At 38.4% G+C, this 15,748-nt stretch overlaps 1 protein-coding gene across 1 annotated transcript in view; it reads left to right on the forward strand.

The window, feature by feature from the left end:
• Nucleotides 1–15,748, forward strand: part of MAP3K5 (mitogen-activated protein kinase kinase kinase 5) — a 92,215-nt gene that overhangs the window by 23,544 nt on the left and 52,923 nt on the right. The window contains exons 2-3 of the mRNA XM_090135730.1: nt 7,462–7,601; nt 10,167–10,190. Of these exons, the coding sequence (XP_089991856.1) occupies nt 7,462–7,601; nt 10,167–10,190 (164 nt within the window). The remainder of the gene's footprint in view (nt 1–7,461; nt 7,602–10,166; nt 10,191–15,748) is intronic.

The following is a 15,748-nucleotide window of genomic DNA, read 5'->3' on the forward strand; positions in this document are numbered from 1 at the left end:
TAAATTAGTTATTGCTCTTCAGACTTCTAGCTCATTCAAGAGTTTTCTTAAAGTGTCTCTGGACTGCTGATTGAGAAAGACTGGTCTTTGTTTGCTCCATTCTTACAATGCTTTCAACAGTGACTGCTGGCTTCTGGCAGAGGTACTGAGCTTTGATCTGATCCCACCAGCTGTTGTGATGGAAACCATCAGTTGTTTTTGAAGATTGGATGTGGACCTGCTTATAGACATACTTATCAAATTGAATTCCCCAAAGAGGGCAAATATATAACTGTATAGTCAAATCTTACTAGAATAAAAATTTTAGATCAGTAATGCAGAAATAAACAGAATAAATAAATAAAAGTAAGAAGAACTTTGGATCATCTTTCCTCTTGCCACTTCTGTCTTCAGGGTGGGTTGTTTCCTGGCTTGGTTTTAATGAACGCAGCTCCAAAGCTGTAGTAAGCTCTATGGTTCTTTTAGAATTTAGGAGAATTTCTTTCCATCACCTCTGAAAATTGGCTATTTGCTTTTCTTAGGACTGTCTTTCCTTCTCTTAGTTCTTCTGTTGGCATATCTGTGATCCCCACAAATACTTTCTTCCTGAGCAGTCTGTCACTTCAGAGAATGTATAATCTAATCACTCCTTCATCTCATGTGTCTTAAATGTAAAAAGCACATAACATGAAAATGTATACCAAAATAATCACACAGGTACTATCACATCACTTATTTGTGTGAGTGTTTTTTACTTATATATATATATATATATATATATATATATATATATATATATATATATATATATATATATATATATATATATATATATATATTTTTTCCCCTTGATCTTATTCAGGCTGAAGGAATGCTTTGTCTACGTTGAGAGGAAAAAAAAAAATATATATATATATATATATATATATATATATATATAGTTTCCCAACAATGCAATCTACTGGACAACACTCCTAAGTGTGGAAGTACTGAGTTGCTGCAGATTGCATAGCTTCCCTTGACTTTTCCTTGTGTTTGGGGATTGTTTCAAAATACGTTAATATCAGTGCAGGTCTTACCAGCCTTGAAATGTGTTTGAGCCTTCATCTGAGCCTCGTGAGTTCCTTACTTGAGTTCTGAGTATTTTTCTAATGTAAAGTTTTAGGTTGTGAGATTATTTAGTATTTCACGTTCTTGTACTAGGAAGCCTGTTTCACTAGAATTGATACAGATGCAGTGATCCTGAACATACTGAGGTTATTCTTAAATAAATCATTCTTTGTTTGGTTGTCATCTTTTTATTCTTGCCTATTCCTCAGTTCCTCCCACATGCATCAAGCTGAGGGTATTTTTTTCTTAATTTTTGGGGGTTGGAATCATGTGATAACATCACATTCCTTTGTCTTGAGCCAAGATAGATTGTATTTTGTTCAATCTTGAGCTTTCTCCTTTTTCCTTCTCCAATTGTCTTCAGATCATTGACAGACTGCCATGCCGTTTGCTGTTAGTTCCTACACACTCCTTTTTTATGTTTATCGCCTACGTTTTTCCCCTCTTATTCATTTATCTAACATCTATATGAACTTTCACTGTTACCATTTACTTGCTGTTTTCTTCAGTAAGAATCCTGTTTCGCTCCCATCAGCCTTGTATTATTGAATCAAGAGGTTCTTTTCCCTTCACATACTTGAAATGTATTACAAGATTTCACTTGTCTCTCTCTGCATCAGCTGTATTAGGTCTAATACAGACATGGGGAGGCTCAGAACCACCCCTACTAGTTAACTGTTAAAGAGTTTATCTGAGATGAAATCACACCTTTTACTTATTAGTGTTTGTCTAGGGCCATTTTTGAATTCAAGACATGTTTGACTCAGTTTATTTTTCCAAGGAGCACTGGGCTTAATACAAATGTATGGGCAACGTGGTATTTCTATATTGGAAGGTGACTTACTGCTTTTGGAGTACTAGGTGGCCTAATTCTGCCTCTGCTTTGTGTACACCAGGCTGAGATGCCTGTTCATCAGCTGGGAATGTGAGCTCAGGAATTCCCCTTCAGGTAGGTTGCAGGATTGGCTCTAAATTGTACTTTAGTGATGCAGAGTCTCTGCTTCCATTTCATAAAAGTAATTTACCTGATCCAGGGTTACTGCAGTAATTTAAAGAAGAAAGCTTCCTAGAGCATTGGTGTCACGAGTGCTGTGCTGACCTGGTCTGCTGGGGTTGTGACATAAGGTGCTGAAATTAGGAAACTGAACTAAATGCTAGACAGTGGAAGTCTGCAATAGAAAATAGATAGTCAACAGATGTGTTAGCTTTTAGTGCTTTTGTTTGTATTTTGTACTTTAATTCTAGTTTCTACAAGTATTTTGCTTTTCCTCTAGTATCTGAAGTTCAAGTGTGCTGTCCGTACCCACTTTTCCCACTATACCCAAACCTCAGACACCTCTACAAAGCCTTTTTTCTGGCTAGCATCTCCCAACAGACCGGCTTGGCCAGACAGGTTTCTGGAGAGGTCGAACATTCCCCTGTGTTGAGGTGTCCTCATGTGAGTGACTCCCATCAGCAGCTTCCGGTCCTGGAAATGCATGAGACACTCCTGACAAGTTATGCCTGATTCCACTGATGCTGACAAGTCAGTGATGCTGTGGTTTACATACCAGAACCAGACCTACTGAGCTGCACTGATGTGGTACTGTGATTTCCAAAATGGGCTTCCTAACTCAAGCAGGCAGTCTCTTGGTGGGGAATAAGGTATCTATGTCAAAGACTGAGAACCATAAAGGACTTGGTGAGGATGTCTTCCATTTGCTCGTTTCTGAAAGTTCACCCAATAGGGAATGCCATCATGGCTTATTGAAACCATTGTTATTATCACAGTATGAAAAACGATTGGCACTCAAGCTTATGTTCAAATAAATTTGGTCTGTATTTGTGCCTCTGCTGAAAGAGTTTTAACCTCCAAGAGGAAAGGAACCGTAAATATTGGTCTATCCCAGAATTTGATGATAGTAATTAGTTTTTATTTTGTCCTGATTAACTGTGGGACAATGAATATGAAGCAACAACTGTGCACCAATTAATCAGAAGATAATTGCAAACGTAAACATTCATCAGTTTTATAACTGATCTGTTTGTATTCATTATTCTTCCTGGCAGCACTGTTGTAAGCAGACAGTATCAAAAAGTAGGGTGTACGTGTATAATAACTTGGAGTGTTTGTTTAAACATTCTTCTTTGCCCTGTTATATTTTAAACAATAAGCAGGAGTTGAACTTTGGCCACTGCATTTCTTAGTGACTAAAGGCATTGGTAATAACCAAGACAAAAAGGCTTTATATACATTAAATGGACACTTCCCCTTCTTGACCACACTACCATATATGATCTTAAGTTCTTGCAATATGCTAAGAGAGTGTAATTAGTAGAGATGTTATGTATGAAGTTCATGATCTTTGTACATGTAGTATAAAAAGATGCAAGTGGATCTGCGCTGCAGGTAAGAAATGTTTGTCGCACAGTTGTAATGTATGCCAGCCTTCACAGGGGTGGGTCCTTGAGCTTCTGCTGCATCTTGAGCAGAAAGAGTCAAGCCAATTGCCTTAATTCTGTCACACAAGTCTGCTTTCTGAGATTAATTAGAAGCAGACTCCCTGTGTAGTAGCATTTTGTTCTTTTGAATGTGTTGTGTGACTGTATTTTGAGCAGTTTTTGGTATAGACATCAATTAGCCTAGTAACTTGAGGTGGGACTGCTTGGTAGTTGTAGTTATGTCCACAGTTCAGTGTGGTTATCCAGGCTAATTGGTATGCGAGCAGCTTCATTATATACAGCTTGGTTATGGTCAGGTAGAACTTGTGGATTGAGAAATGGACACCAAGAGCTCACTGAGCTGCATGCTGCTGCATTTACGCTGCTTCTGTGTCTCAGCCAGAGCTACACTCTCTTCTCATGTACATGTTTATGCTCCAGACTCATCCCTATAGGCATAGCAGTTGCTTAAAGTGGTGAGAGAGAAGGCTGTGACTAGACTTTCTTTAATGTTCAGAAGCTAGCAAGGCACAATAATTTGCTGTAAGATTTATTATGAGGCTCTGTATCTATAGATGTCTAAGATAACTAGTAAAAAAGAGCATCCTGTCCCTCTTTTCTTTAAAATAGCATTGGTGTATCTATGGTCTGTAGTCTCTTGCTTTTATTAGTTAAAAGTGACATTTAATCTTATGTGCAAGATGTAAGTAAGGACTAAAATTTATTCATTCCTGTGTGGCTACAAGAATTTCAGTACTTCCACTTCCCTGTCTCTTGCTCCTATTTTGCACAGCATCCATACCCAATCTGCTCGCTAGCCTGTAAATCTCAGTCTGAACAGACTTCCTTTTCTGGAACACAGATGTGTAAAAGCATTTGGAGTGAATTGTCAGCCCTTGGCCTTCAGAGTACATTGGGGCTTAGGTGTTAAGAGTGCTCTTCTCTGATTGGAGCTCTTGGTCAATTTTTTCTTTTTTTATTTGCCTTGAAACTGAAACTGCAAATGCTTTGAGTGGGTTTGTTTTTCCACTCTTAATGTGGAAATGTTGCTCCCACCTTGTATCAGAATGCCTTTTTGTTACTTGTGGAATTGTGTATCTTTCACTGCAGCACAGTTTTAGACTAATCTTATCTGGTGGAAGTGAGAGACTGCTAAGTAGGGTTCTGGCATCTTATATATTGATGACCAAACAGTTGTCTTATACTAAGTTAAACCCTGGCTCATCTGAACTGGTGAGAATTTTTATGAAGGCTTACTTGAGCTAGATTTGTCATGGAAAACGTTAGTCTTGCTCAGGTCCTGTAACCTTCTAATCATACTTTAACTCAATGTGGTGTTTAACTGCCTTAGGTGCACTTGATGGTATGTTTCAGGTACCCTGTAGGAGTCACTACCACTACCCTTGCTTTGCAGGCAAGAAGTAGAGATAGAAAAAATGGGTAAAGATGAACAAAACAGCTGAAGTTCAACCAGAAGATGAGCTTCTACTTGCTGCTCTGCATTTGACTTCTGAGCTTCTGGCCAATGCTCCATACTTTGCTCCCTCCTTTGGTCAGAGTTATTTTGAAAAAAGACCCATTGTAAAAAATGGGTCTGTTGCAGGAGTTTGCTTAGGGTATAGAGGCTTTTTTTGTTTTCAATGTGATAGACACCTGATCACAAAAGCACACGTGCTTCTTGTGGTTTGTTGGAATTCCAAGTATGAGTTGGGCTGTTCCCATTGGAAACAGTGGTATCAGCCCCAGAGGACTAGTGCAGACTTTGGAAATCTAATCTCTTTGTAGTAAATGTCAACTTCATCTTAGAATACATATCCACTAGAGTGAGGAGGAACACTCCACAGAAGTTGGAGCTCTCCTTGTGAAAAAAATTCTCTATTGCACAAGGTTATCTGAAAGGCCTGTATTTCACAGAAGTCTTAAAGTATAACGAAAGCAAGCCCTTGTTACATTAAATAATAATCACAACGCTTTATACCAGCATTTTAGTGTCATATTTCTTACAAATGTTTACTGGACCTTGTGGTGCTTCTCTGTTCTTTGAGTAGCCCAAGCATCAGGGCTTTTTTGTTTTGTGTTTTGGTCTGATTTGAGGAATAGGGCAGGATCTAAGAACATTTCTTAACAACGTGGTGGCAAGTCTGATTTGTTCTAACAAATGTATTAAATGGATTTGGCCATCACATCTTGACAGTAGTAAAGGTTTGGTTTTTGTTGTTGCGGGCATGTGTGTGTGTGTCTGTCTGTGTGTGTTTCCTTCTTCATAGTCCTGGGAACTTGCCAGTTTAATGCAGGTTTCCTCACGTATTTTTTACTTCTTTTTTTGGTCAGGTGCTATTGCTTTAAGTCATATTTCTCTTTCACTGTTAGTTTTGCAACTCTAGTGGGAACGTGTTATCTTGCAAGATTTGAGAAGTAAGTAATGGAAAGTTGCACAAGTTTTTCTCCTGCTCAAGATAACAGAAATGTACCATCAGCTTACAGTTTCCAAATATTGGATTTTTATGTGAATAAGAGCAGTTAAAAATAGAACTTGCAGCAGCAAGTTGCTTTTAGGCAACTTCCTAGAAATATATAAATAAATAATCAACCCTCAATAATTAAAAGCCCACCCAAGCAATGCCTAGTAAAATTGTTCTCATTCTTATTGGGCTTTTGTGACGTTTCGATTTCTGAAAATTAACAAAAATCAATCCACGTACAGTTCTAGTAATATGCTTTCTTGTCTACTTCAGTAAAATGGATTTGGAGGAATCCATGCTTCAGATATTTATGTGGAATTGAATAGAGGTGTTTTTAGAACACAAACTATGAGGTGTCTAAAGAAAATAATTTCATATTTGATTTTAGAATTTGTTCTATCAGATAGTGTTGTTGTGTTCTTGGCATCTGTTGTAGTTTCCATGGGAATAAATAGGAGGCACTACATTTGGAGCAGCCTATGTAATTGATTCTTAGTAAAAGGACATCAAAGTAATAAGCTTTTTGTCTGCAGAGCTTGTCTTGCAACTTATCTTTTGTTGTAAAAGAGTTCACAGAAAGGAAAAGCAGGGAGAGATGATGAAAACCATGTTTCTTTTTCATTCTTTTTTCCTTCACGTTACTACATTTCTTTGAATTGAACAACCCAAAAAATGAGATTGGGTGAAGAATGTCTCTCAAGAGGGAGAAGGATGTTTGCAGGAGAGGCGGAGATGAGTCATTTTACTTAGTTTACCCTCTTGATCCAACAAAACTTTTGTAGTGGAAATATTCTGCCTATTAGGAAAGAAGCGTCATTTATGTATGCTGATATGTTGTAGTTGCCTCATGCTTTACTTGTACTTTGTGACTCTGGGAAAATGAAACGTGCATTTTAAGAGACGTTGCAGAAGACTGCATGCCCTGTTTTGTAGGCATTTGTGCATGAGGTTAGTTTTGTTCATGCAGGTCAAATCTGGTGTGAACGGGACTCTGACAAGTTCTTGATTATGCAGTTGTATGCTTAATTAAATCAATTTTTATTGTAGCTTGCATGGAGGGTGAAAATATAAATCAAATACAATTTTTTTTTTTTTCCTATGAAGTCCTCATTCATCTTAGAGATTAACTAAACAAATTTTGTTTTCCATCACACCAAATGAACTGTTTGCCTTTTTGTGATTAGTGATGTTTCACTGCTTTTTACCTGGGGAAATTAAAGTCTCATGTAGAAGAGAGAATGGGTGGGGAGGAAGGTGAAGAAGGAAAGAACAGAAAGAAAAAAATTAAACCACATCCTGCTGACTAAAGTCAAAATTCAGACATAAACGAAGTGGGGGAAAACCCTCTATAATTCTATTTCCTACTTAAAATCTATTCTTATCAAAGCAAACACTTTGATGGAAGTTGAAGTAAATGGAAAGAAATGACATAGAAATATTTGGCTGTCAGAAATGTGTGGCATTGACCATTTTTCTTTTCTTTCTACAGATATTGCTGTTGTAGAGATGAGTGATGCCTTTCGTCAGCCTTCCCTCTTCTACCACCTGGGAGTCAGAGAGAGCTTCAGTATGGCTAACAACATCATCCTCTACTGTGATACAAATTCTGAGTCCCTGCAGTCGCTGAAGGTAGCTCTGAATGAAAAAGTGCAAGAGGGGAAGTCGCAGTTGTTCAGCCCTTGAGATAAGACTCTGTGTTTCCATGAGAAATACAGAAGACATGTATGCTTCACAATAGAATAACAGAAATATTCTGAAGCCTAAAAAATAAGTTTTCAGTGCAATGCTGAAAAACTCAGTTCATTTTTCCTCAAGAGAAAAATGTAGATGACTTTACCATGGTCCGATAAATACTTTGGTGCTGAGTAGCTCTTTATGGAAACAGAAGTTTGACACATCTCAGGAGAGAACTTAAATATTTGGTTTTCTCAGTCAACAGAATTATCGTTACTTGGGGTTAACAGTAAGAACAATTGGTTAAGAAAGGTGGTTTGTAGGGGAGCAACAGGATAATCCTGACGTTTTAGCTCCTCTGCAAAATAGCAGTTTTCTGTCCTGATGGGACTGCAGTTGTCACTGGTAATTCTTGCTGAGTTACAGTTGTTTATATCAAGTACCTGCAGGATTCTTCTGCCGGAGTTTATTGACACTGTAGCAGTTAGTTAGACACAATTTATCCTTGTTTCTCAGTGACAGTGTTCGCCTTGTGGTAGGTTGGCTGAAGCAGAGTAGTGGTTTAAGGTAACTGTTAGCTGTGAACTGTGGAAGCCAAGGACTTGACACTCGCTCCATCCTACTCTGAAGTTTTGTTGACTTCCATGAGGTTGTGGGAGGGCAGACAATTTGGATAGCAGTTCTTAAATTACTTCCACTCCCTCAGATTCATTGGCTGTCATCAAGAGGTGTTACATGCCATTGCAGTTAAGCTCAAGGCATTGCTCAAAAGCATTTTAATAAGCAGCTTGGTGAGTCAGGTTACAGTCTGGGCACTGCTGCCTCTCACAAAGGGTTTGCTTCCACTGCTTCTGGCTAATGCAAGGTACTTGGTTTTGATTCTGCCTGGCTATTTGCAGCTTGGCTCTCCTGTAGGACAGAAATACCTTGAATTTAGTTTCTTCTCCCTGTGCCTCCATCCAAATGATCATGGCCAACTGGAATGGTGGCAATCCAATTACTTTCCTTTGTTGTGCAAAACAAAGGGTATTCAGATAAAAACCCTAAAAATAAAACTGCTCATAGTAGAAGATCCACCTTTGGATTTAATTCAATTATGGAAGTACAGTGGTATAAGCAGAGCAGGATTTCATTGTACTACAGAGAAGCTAAACATTTGACTCCCACTGAAAGTTTGCTAGGAGTGAGGCACTGCTTCAGAAAAACTATTACTAGTTCAGGAATTGGACTTTGCAAACCAATCACGTGTTGGGTTCCCACTGGTGGAATCTGAATCCTATGGCATGAGGCTTCACTGTCCCAGGTGCCACTGTTATAATGCCCACTGGTGGGCTCAGAAACAATGCCCACAGTTGCTTTTAGCTTTGAGCTGAGCCCATGTTTCCGCAGAGTGTTTGCAGAAAAATTGTTGAAGAGCAAATCCCTTTCCCTATTATGTAGTGACCATCTTAAAAAATAAAGAAAATAACATAGTTGTGGGTATGCAGGAGCATCTTTTGAGGCAGTGATTGTTCCTGTATTTGTTACAGCTAGCAGTTAGACTGGAAGCACTGTAGGAGTGTGCAGTATATTGTTAACTTTTGTTTTTTCTATGGGTAAGCTTTGTGTGTGCACTATTTTAATCTTGTATGTGAGGGTTGCGAATTGAAGAAAACAAAAGTAGTGATTATGGAAATGTAGGAAATACAGAACTGCAGCATGTGATTTAAATAAGATAAAAGGAAACATAGGTCACGTCAATTAGGGGAAAAGCAGTTCATGGAAGTCTGAAACTTGCAACGGGAAAAGTATGAGGTGCCTTGCTTTGAGACTGCCTCTGTTTTAGTGATATGACTTGTGAACGTCTTCAGTGGTCACTGTGGAAGAAGTATAGTGTAGCTAATAAGCCTGGCAGTGGCAGAACTTCCTGAAGGCGAGGCCACTTCCCACAGGTGATGTGCCTTCAGGCAGCTTCTTGAGCTGTACCACCCAACTGCTGTGCAAGAACCACCTCTTCCTATCCACATGTGCTTTAGATTCTCATTCTCTGAAACTTTGCATTTAAATTGTGATTTAAATTGTATATTCTTTGCATCAGATTTGTTTGAGCAACACAAATTTCAGCCAGCTTGAATTGGTTGACTTTCAGTGCAAGCTGGGAATATCTGAAACTTCCTAGAAGTACTGCTTTTACTATTCTTTACAGGTTTTTCTACTGGCAGCAAGATAGTATTTGTAAAGCTAAATATGTATGTATTAATAGCTGACTTTTGGACAGTCCTATTCAGGACTGCATGTGCTCCTGTGTGTAGATACGGGATGTATGTATCTACTTAGTTCTGTAATCTTTTTCAATTACAGATTGTCTGTCTTGAGACAATACTGATTTCCATTGATTTGGCAGGCTAAGAAAACATGCATCAAACAGCTTCTTTCTGTCATTTGTCTGTATATTTTAAAGTTAGAAAGTCACACTGATCAGATGTCTCTTCCAGTATTTGTTCAATGTTATCAATGTTTCTCTTTTTTTTTTTTCCCTAGGAAATTATTTGCCAGAAGAATAATGTAAGTATGACTTGTGTGCCAGCTGAATTCTAGGCATTCCAAACTTCTGTGGCATTTCATGTTGTTTATCATGTTTTCCATTTGAATCATTTAACACTTTCCTACTGTATTTTACAGAGTTCTGAAGCTGCTAGCAGCAAATCTGTGTGCATCACTTTGTTGCTAGGTACCAGGCTCACTTCTTACCTTGCTTCCATCTATCACTGGTATTCTCCTTGCTGCCTTTACTTGTCTGTCATTTTTTTTTTTTCCATACACTACTTTCATCTTTCATTTTGTCAGGTTTTTGTTTTCTTTTTCTCTGTGCAGTGTTCTTCAGGTTGTTGTTGGATTTGTTTGTTCTCTGTTTGTGCGGGTGTTGTTTTTTAAAGAAAAGAAATTATGGAAATGATTAAGGAAAAAAAAAACAAAAAACAAACAAACAAAAAAAACCACCCCCTATTGAAAAGGAACTGTTTAGAAACTGATGCTCATTTTAGAAACGTATGGCTGAAGCTATGAAGGTATATATATTGAGAAAGAGAAAGTATGTGTGTCTATTTCTGGAAGCAAAAGTTGGGAGCCTGCTAGCCCTTGTGCAGTGCTGATCCCAGAATTTTCTATCCTTTTGGTTTCTGAGGTTGGCCTTGCAAATCTCCCTTCCCTTTTTCACTTACATTCAACGTGGGCAGAGCTCTGGCTGTGAGCACTGGTTTCTCCATGTGGTTTGTTGAGGAGCAGCACGGCCAGTCACGTCAGAATGTATATTTGGTATGCTGAGCTCTTGGCTTCACCTGGGGACATGCTGATAGCCATATATGTTAGGATATAATTTTGTAGCAGTTAGTTGCTTCGTATCCTGAGGTGCTGTACAGTTCCTGTATTTGTATAATTGTTTTTATGGGCACATGAAGTATTTAATTTTAGAAATTGGTTGGGTTTTATTTCCCACAGTGTTAAAACTGCCACAGAAACTGCAATATTCCTGGTTTTTACGTTGTTTTATTTAATGTCACAGTTCATGCACTTAAGTACTGATTTCTACCTATATGAAGCAAGATTTTATTGAAGTGGGTGCAGTCACTCACTATGGTTCATAGAATTTCTAAAGAAAGCTTTAAAATCCCATGGGAGCTTTGGCCCTAATGCTGTCTTTTAAATTACATAGTGTTTTTTGATTTAAAAAAAATGGAAGCACAGAGCACATTCCATGGATCTCTGTGCATATCTTAAGTGCATTTCAGTGATTCTCAGAATCTTGTAAACGATGTGATAAGCTAAAAATCTCCTGCCTTTCTGCAATGAAAATGGGGTAGGTGATCAGTTAGGTCTTCACCCAGGAAGAAACAAACCAGTGAGGGCTTTCTTCCTTCCTCGTGTGTATCACATACTTGTTTGTTTGACCCACAGTGGCAGAAATCTAGGTAAACGGATGAGTATGTAATATAATGTCTATGTGAGGACTGGGGAAATGGTTTTGTTGGCAGGAAACCAGCAGGAGGTGGCTTGTGAAGTAGAATAAAAGGAGGATATTGTCTTGTCCTACTTCTGCGTGACAGCTTCTGAAGTTGCAGGAGCGGAATGATAACTTGGCCTTTACCTGTTTGAGAAAGAATTGTTCTGTTTAAATTCAGATAGGTGGCTGTGAAACTGTCACTTACCACTTTTAGAAATGTTTCAATATATGCCACAAAAAGTGTGGTCCTTGAGAATCTCAGATGTTTTCAAGCACACCCACGTAACATGTTTTCTGAGAGGAAATGTTTTCCTAGTGATTAGAGCACAGAATGCAGTAAAAAACTGGCTTAGCAACTCTGGAACTAATTGTTTTTCTTTTTTTTTCCCCCTCAGTTTTTGGCATGATATGAGCCAAATTACCTGGAAATAGAATTTTCAAAATGTTGGTGTGTATCTAATTGCTGAATATAATTCCTGCTTTATGAAAATCATGTTTACTCATAAATCCACAGTCTTGCATAAATTGGTATAACAAATTTAAAGTTGGTATAGCCCACTCTACATAAATCTGGTGATGCTGCAGATAGAGGGTAAAAAAATGAAATCGGTGTAAGAATAAAAGTGAATGTTAGACCCGCAGTTCTAGAAAATGTGTTTTAATAGCATACAAACATCAGCCATAACAGCACAATAGTATCCCTGGCACCAGTGGATTAAAAGGCTGCAAAACAAATGTGTGTTTATCTATATATAGATCTGTCTTACTGAAATGGCTTGTTTGCTTTTCCTGAACCTTATCTTCCTAAAAATGAATGCGGAGAGGGGGGGAAAAAAAAAATCCATTATCAACTGTTTTGTCCTTTGTTCTACCTGGATTTTTGTGCTTCCAAGTTATGGTCAATACAGCATTGCATAGCTAGCATAAACTGCACTGAGCTTGGCAGGGCAGGGCAGGGAAAGATAATGTGGGCTCATTTCCTGTTACATGTGGTTTTATAGCTGGTTAGTTGGATCTTTTCCAAACGTTGCAATGATATCAGAAAACATACATTTTTACAGGGAGTGATACTTTGACAGAAGGCAGTGACTTTGATATTTGAAAGCTTAATTTTATTTTTTTTCTTGTTATCTGATTTTTGAGGTCAACCAAGCAGCAGAGGCATTCTAGAAATTGCTAGTAAAGAGTTTCGGTCATGAAGACAAGTTGGTATAAAGGTTACAGCTTTTGGCTGTGCTTTGCTTGGCTTTTTATTTGGCTTAGTTCTACCTGGCTTGAGTCTTACTGACTTTGGAGAAAAGCTGCGGGTCAAGTAACAATAAATGGTGATTTATTGATGCAATTTTTTTTTTTTTTTCAATTTAAGAATTTCAATTCTTGCTCAATCTGAGGGATTTGAATGTACTGCAGCCAACACAGTAACATCTTGACAGTGTACACCTTTCGAGTCCAGGCTTTATGCTTACACCATGCTGGTGTGATGCACTGCCTCAGGAGCTGCTGGGGGGCAGAGCCTCCCTGACAAGCCACTCTGATGATCACAGCAGAGATGAGGGCTGAATGAGAACTGTTCAGCTAGGCAGCTGACTCACAGGGTTAGCAGTAAGGCACAGGGGTTAGTGCTGTACAGCTGAGAACTCTTATTAGCGTTTCCTGTCATTCACTGGGATCCGAGTTTGTAATCAGTAACGGTTTTCCACAGCCCATCCTAAGGATGGAGCTGCCTCCTGTTAAAGGCACAAATTGGAGATCAGCTTGGTTGTGCTCCTTCAGAGCAAGTGGTCCTGAATGAGGCATGCCAGGAGCTTTACCAAGCTTCCAGCCTCCACATATAGCATATATAGGTAACTGCGGATCTCATGAGGATATGTGTGTGTATATATGTGGTTTCTTCCCCTCTAGCAATAGAGGGAAGTATTTCTAATACTCCTTTTCCCACTAGCAAATGACTTAGGGGCTGTTTTTTGTTTTTTTGTTTTTTTGTTTTTAATCAAGTGTATAGAAATGTGAAACAATAACCACTAAGGATATTTTGTTGCTGAAGTATTTATTGTTATTCATGGTACATCATTGTCCTTTTGCTCTTTTTTTTTTTTTTTCCCCAAGCTTTGAGTTCATTGATATATTTGGTGCATATTTTCCTTGGAAAAATTTAGCTTTTTTTTTTTTTTTTTTTCCTCCTTCATTAATATTTTGTGAGAATGTATAAAATGTATGCTGATTTTTAACAAGCATTTAGAATGTGGCATGGCTGCAAAAGGCTGTTATTGCTAGGCATGAAAAGAAAGTGGGAACTGTTTGAAAGATCAGACCCAGTCTCTGTGCTTTAATTAATTTGAGGTGTGAAGGCCACTTTTATTCCTTTTCCAATCAATAGCAAGGCTGTCGTTCATTTGAATGGGATTTGAAATAAGCCCAGACTGAGCCTGTATTCATTAAAACGCCAGCACATGTTGATTTACTGTGTGTTTGGGGATGGAGGGAATAGGTTTAATAACTTGTTCTAGGATTTTGCCATCTGTTACATGCAACACCGTGAGCAGTTACAGAATTACCTTTAATAAAAATCTCATGAAAACAGTTGGAATAGGAAGAGATTGATATTCCTCAAATGAACTGGTAGGAAAAAATGGGAAAAAGCTGATCTAATTAGAGGAGAGTCATCAGGAAGAACAGCTCCTGTAATGACAAATACTGCTTATTTTTATTACCACCACTAATTTGATTAAAAGAAAAAAAAATTACATTGGATGCTGACCTGAAGAGTAGGCAGCTAGATGTAATTCTGTCGTGTTCTTTCATGTATAAGTAAATCATCATGATTTCGGTTTTCAGGGGTTTTGTCTTCTCTGGTGCTTCTTGTCCTTGAAGGCATTTTCCTTCTGTTTGTGGACTTTTGACTGCTCAGTGATTCCAACAGAGTCCTGGGGATGAGAGGAGTAGGCACTATCAACTTCTTCAGGTTTTACAGAGTTTCTCCCTCATTTTGAAGTAAAATTCAAGATCTGGGAATTATTTGAGCGGGACTCAGGTGTTGTTTTGTAAAGCACTGTGCTGGCTTAATCTATACAGCTTTCAGAGGGATACCTTCTTTTCCACATGAGATATCTGTGTCAGGGAGAGAATGGTGTTCACCTTACTGCACAACTTTCTTTCTAATTAGCTGTGGTGTCTCTTAATTAACTTTTCCAAAAAACTATGCCTTACAGAAGCAATGGTCTTACTTTAAAGAGGGATGTTGGAAGAAGGGTTTGCATGTGTTCTTGTTGCAGTTATCAAAATGTAACTGTGTGCTATGTTTTTATTATCCCTCTTAGAAACAAACAAATGAAACATGAATTTATTTTCATTAGCAGAGAAAGGGTATCAGGCAAGAAGGGAGTGCTTAATGTTCCACTGACCAATGGATCTAACCAAAAATAGCTTATTCTCAAATTCTTTAATGGCAGAGCCATTAATATGAACTTATGGCTGTGTCTAAACTGGAAATGTATGCAGCCTGGAATTTTTTTATTTTCCACAGCAAGTTAGAAAGGGACACTAGGAAAATACATAGCAATTAAAACATTCATAAAAATGGATTACAGATTTAGTCATTTGATGATAAATATCTATGCATGCATAACTGACTCCAAGCAGTACTGCTACTTTGACTGTTTTGGTGATGAAGGCTGTGATATGGATGTGATTTCAGAAGGTTGATGTTGCCAGGTGCTGAGTGTGCTGGCTCAAAGCCTTCAGAGTATGTGTTTATGTCTCCTGGATATAACTAGCTCCAGTGATCTGAGAATTTGGGCCCGGTTTGCCTCATCTCATGTCCTGAGGTAATCTCCTACATCAGGATGAACCCCAGTACTCTGTGTGCACATTCCTTGTCTGTCACAGCCTTGATGCTCGCAGTAACTGTTTGAACCTGCAGCTCAGTTCACTTCTAGTGACTCTGTAACGTTAGCGTGATGTGAGCTTTTGAACTGTAAATAATGATGGGTTCATAAACTAAGGAGGCTGGGAAGTGAAACTTCCAGCAACTGTTGTTGATTGCGCTGGGAGAAGGATCTCTTCCCACCTGCTTTTGAAGCCTTTTTATGCTACTTGCAATTATGACTTTGGTTACATCAACACT

This window comes from Phasianus colchicus, chromosome 2, assembly GCF_987193195.1.
Source record: "Phasianus colchicus chromosome 2, bPhaCol1.hap1.1, whole genome shotgun sequence".
Taxonomy (NCBI): Eukaryota; Metazoa; Chordata; class Aves; order Galliformes; family Phasianidae; genus Phasianus; species Phasianus colchicus.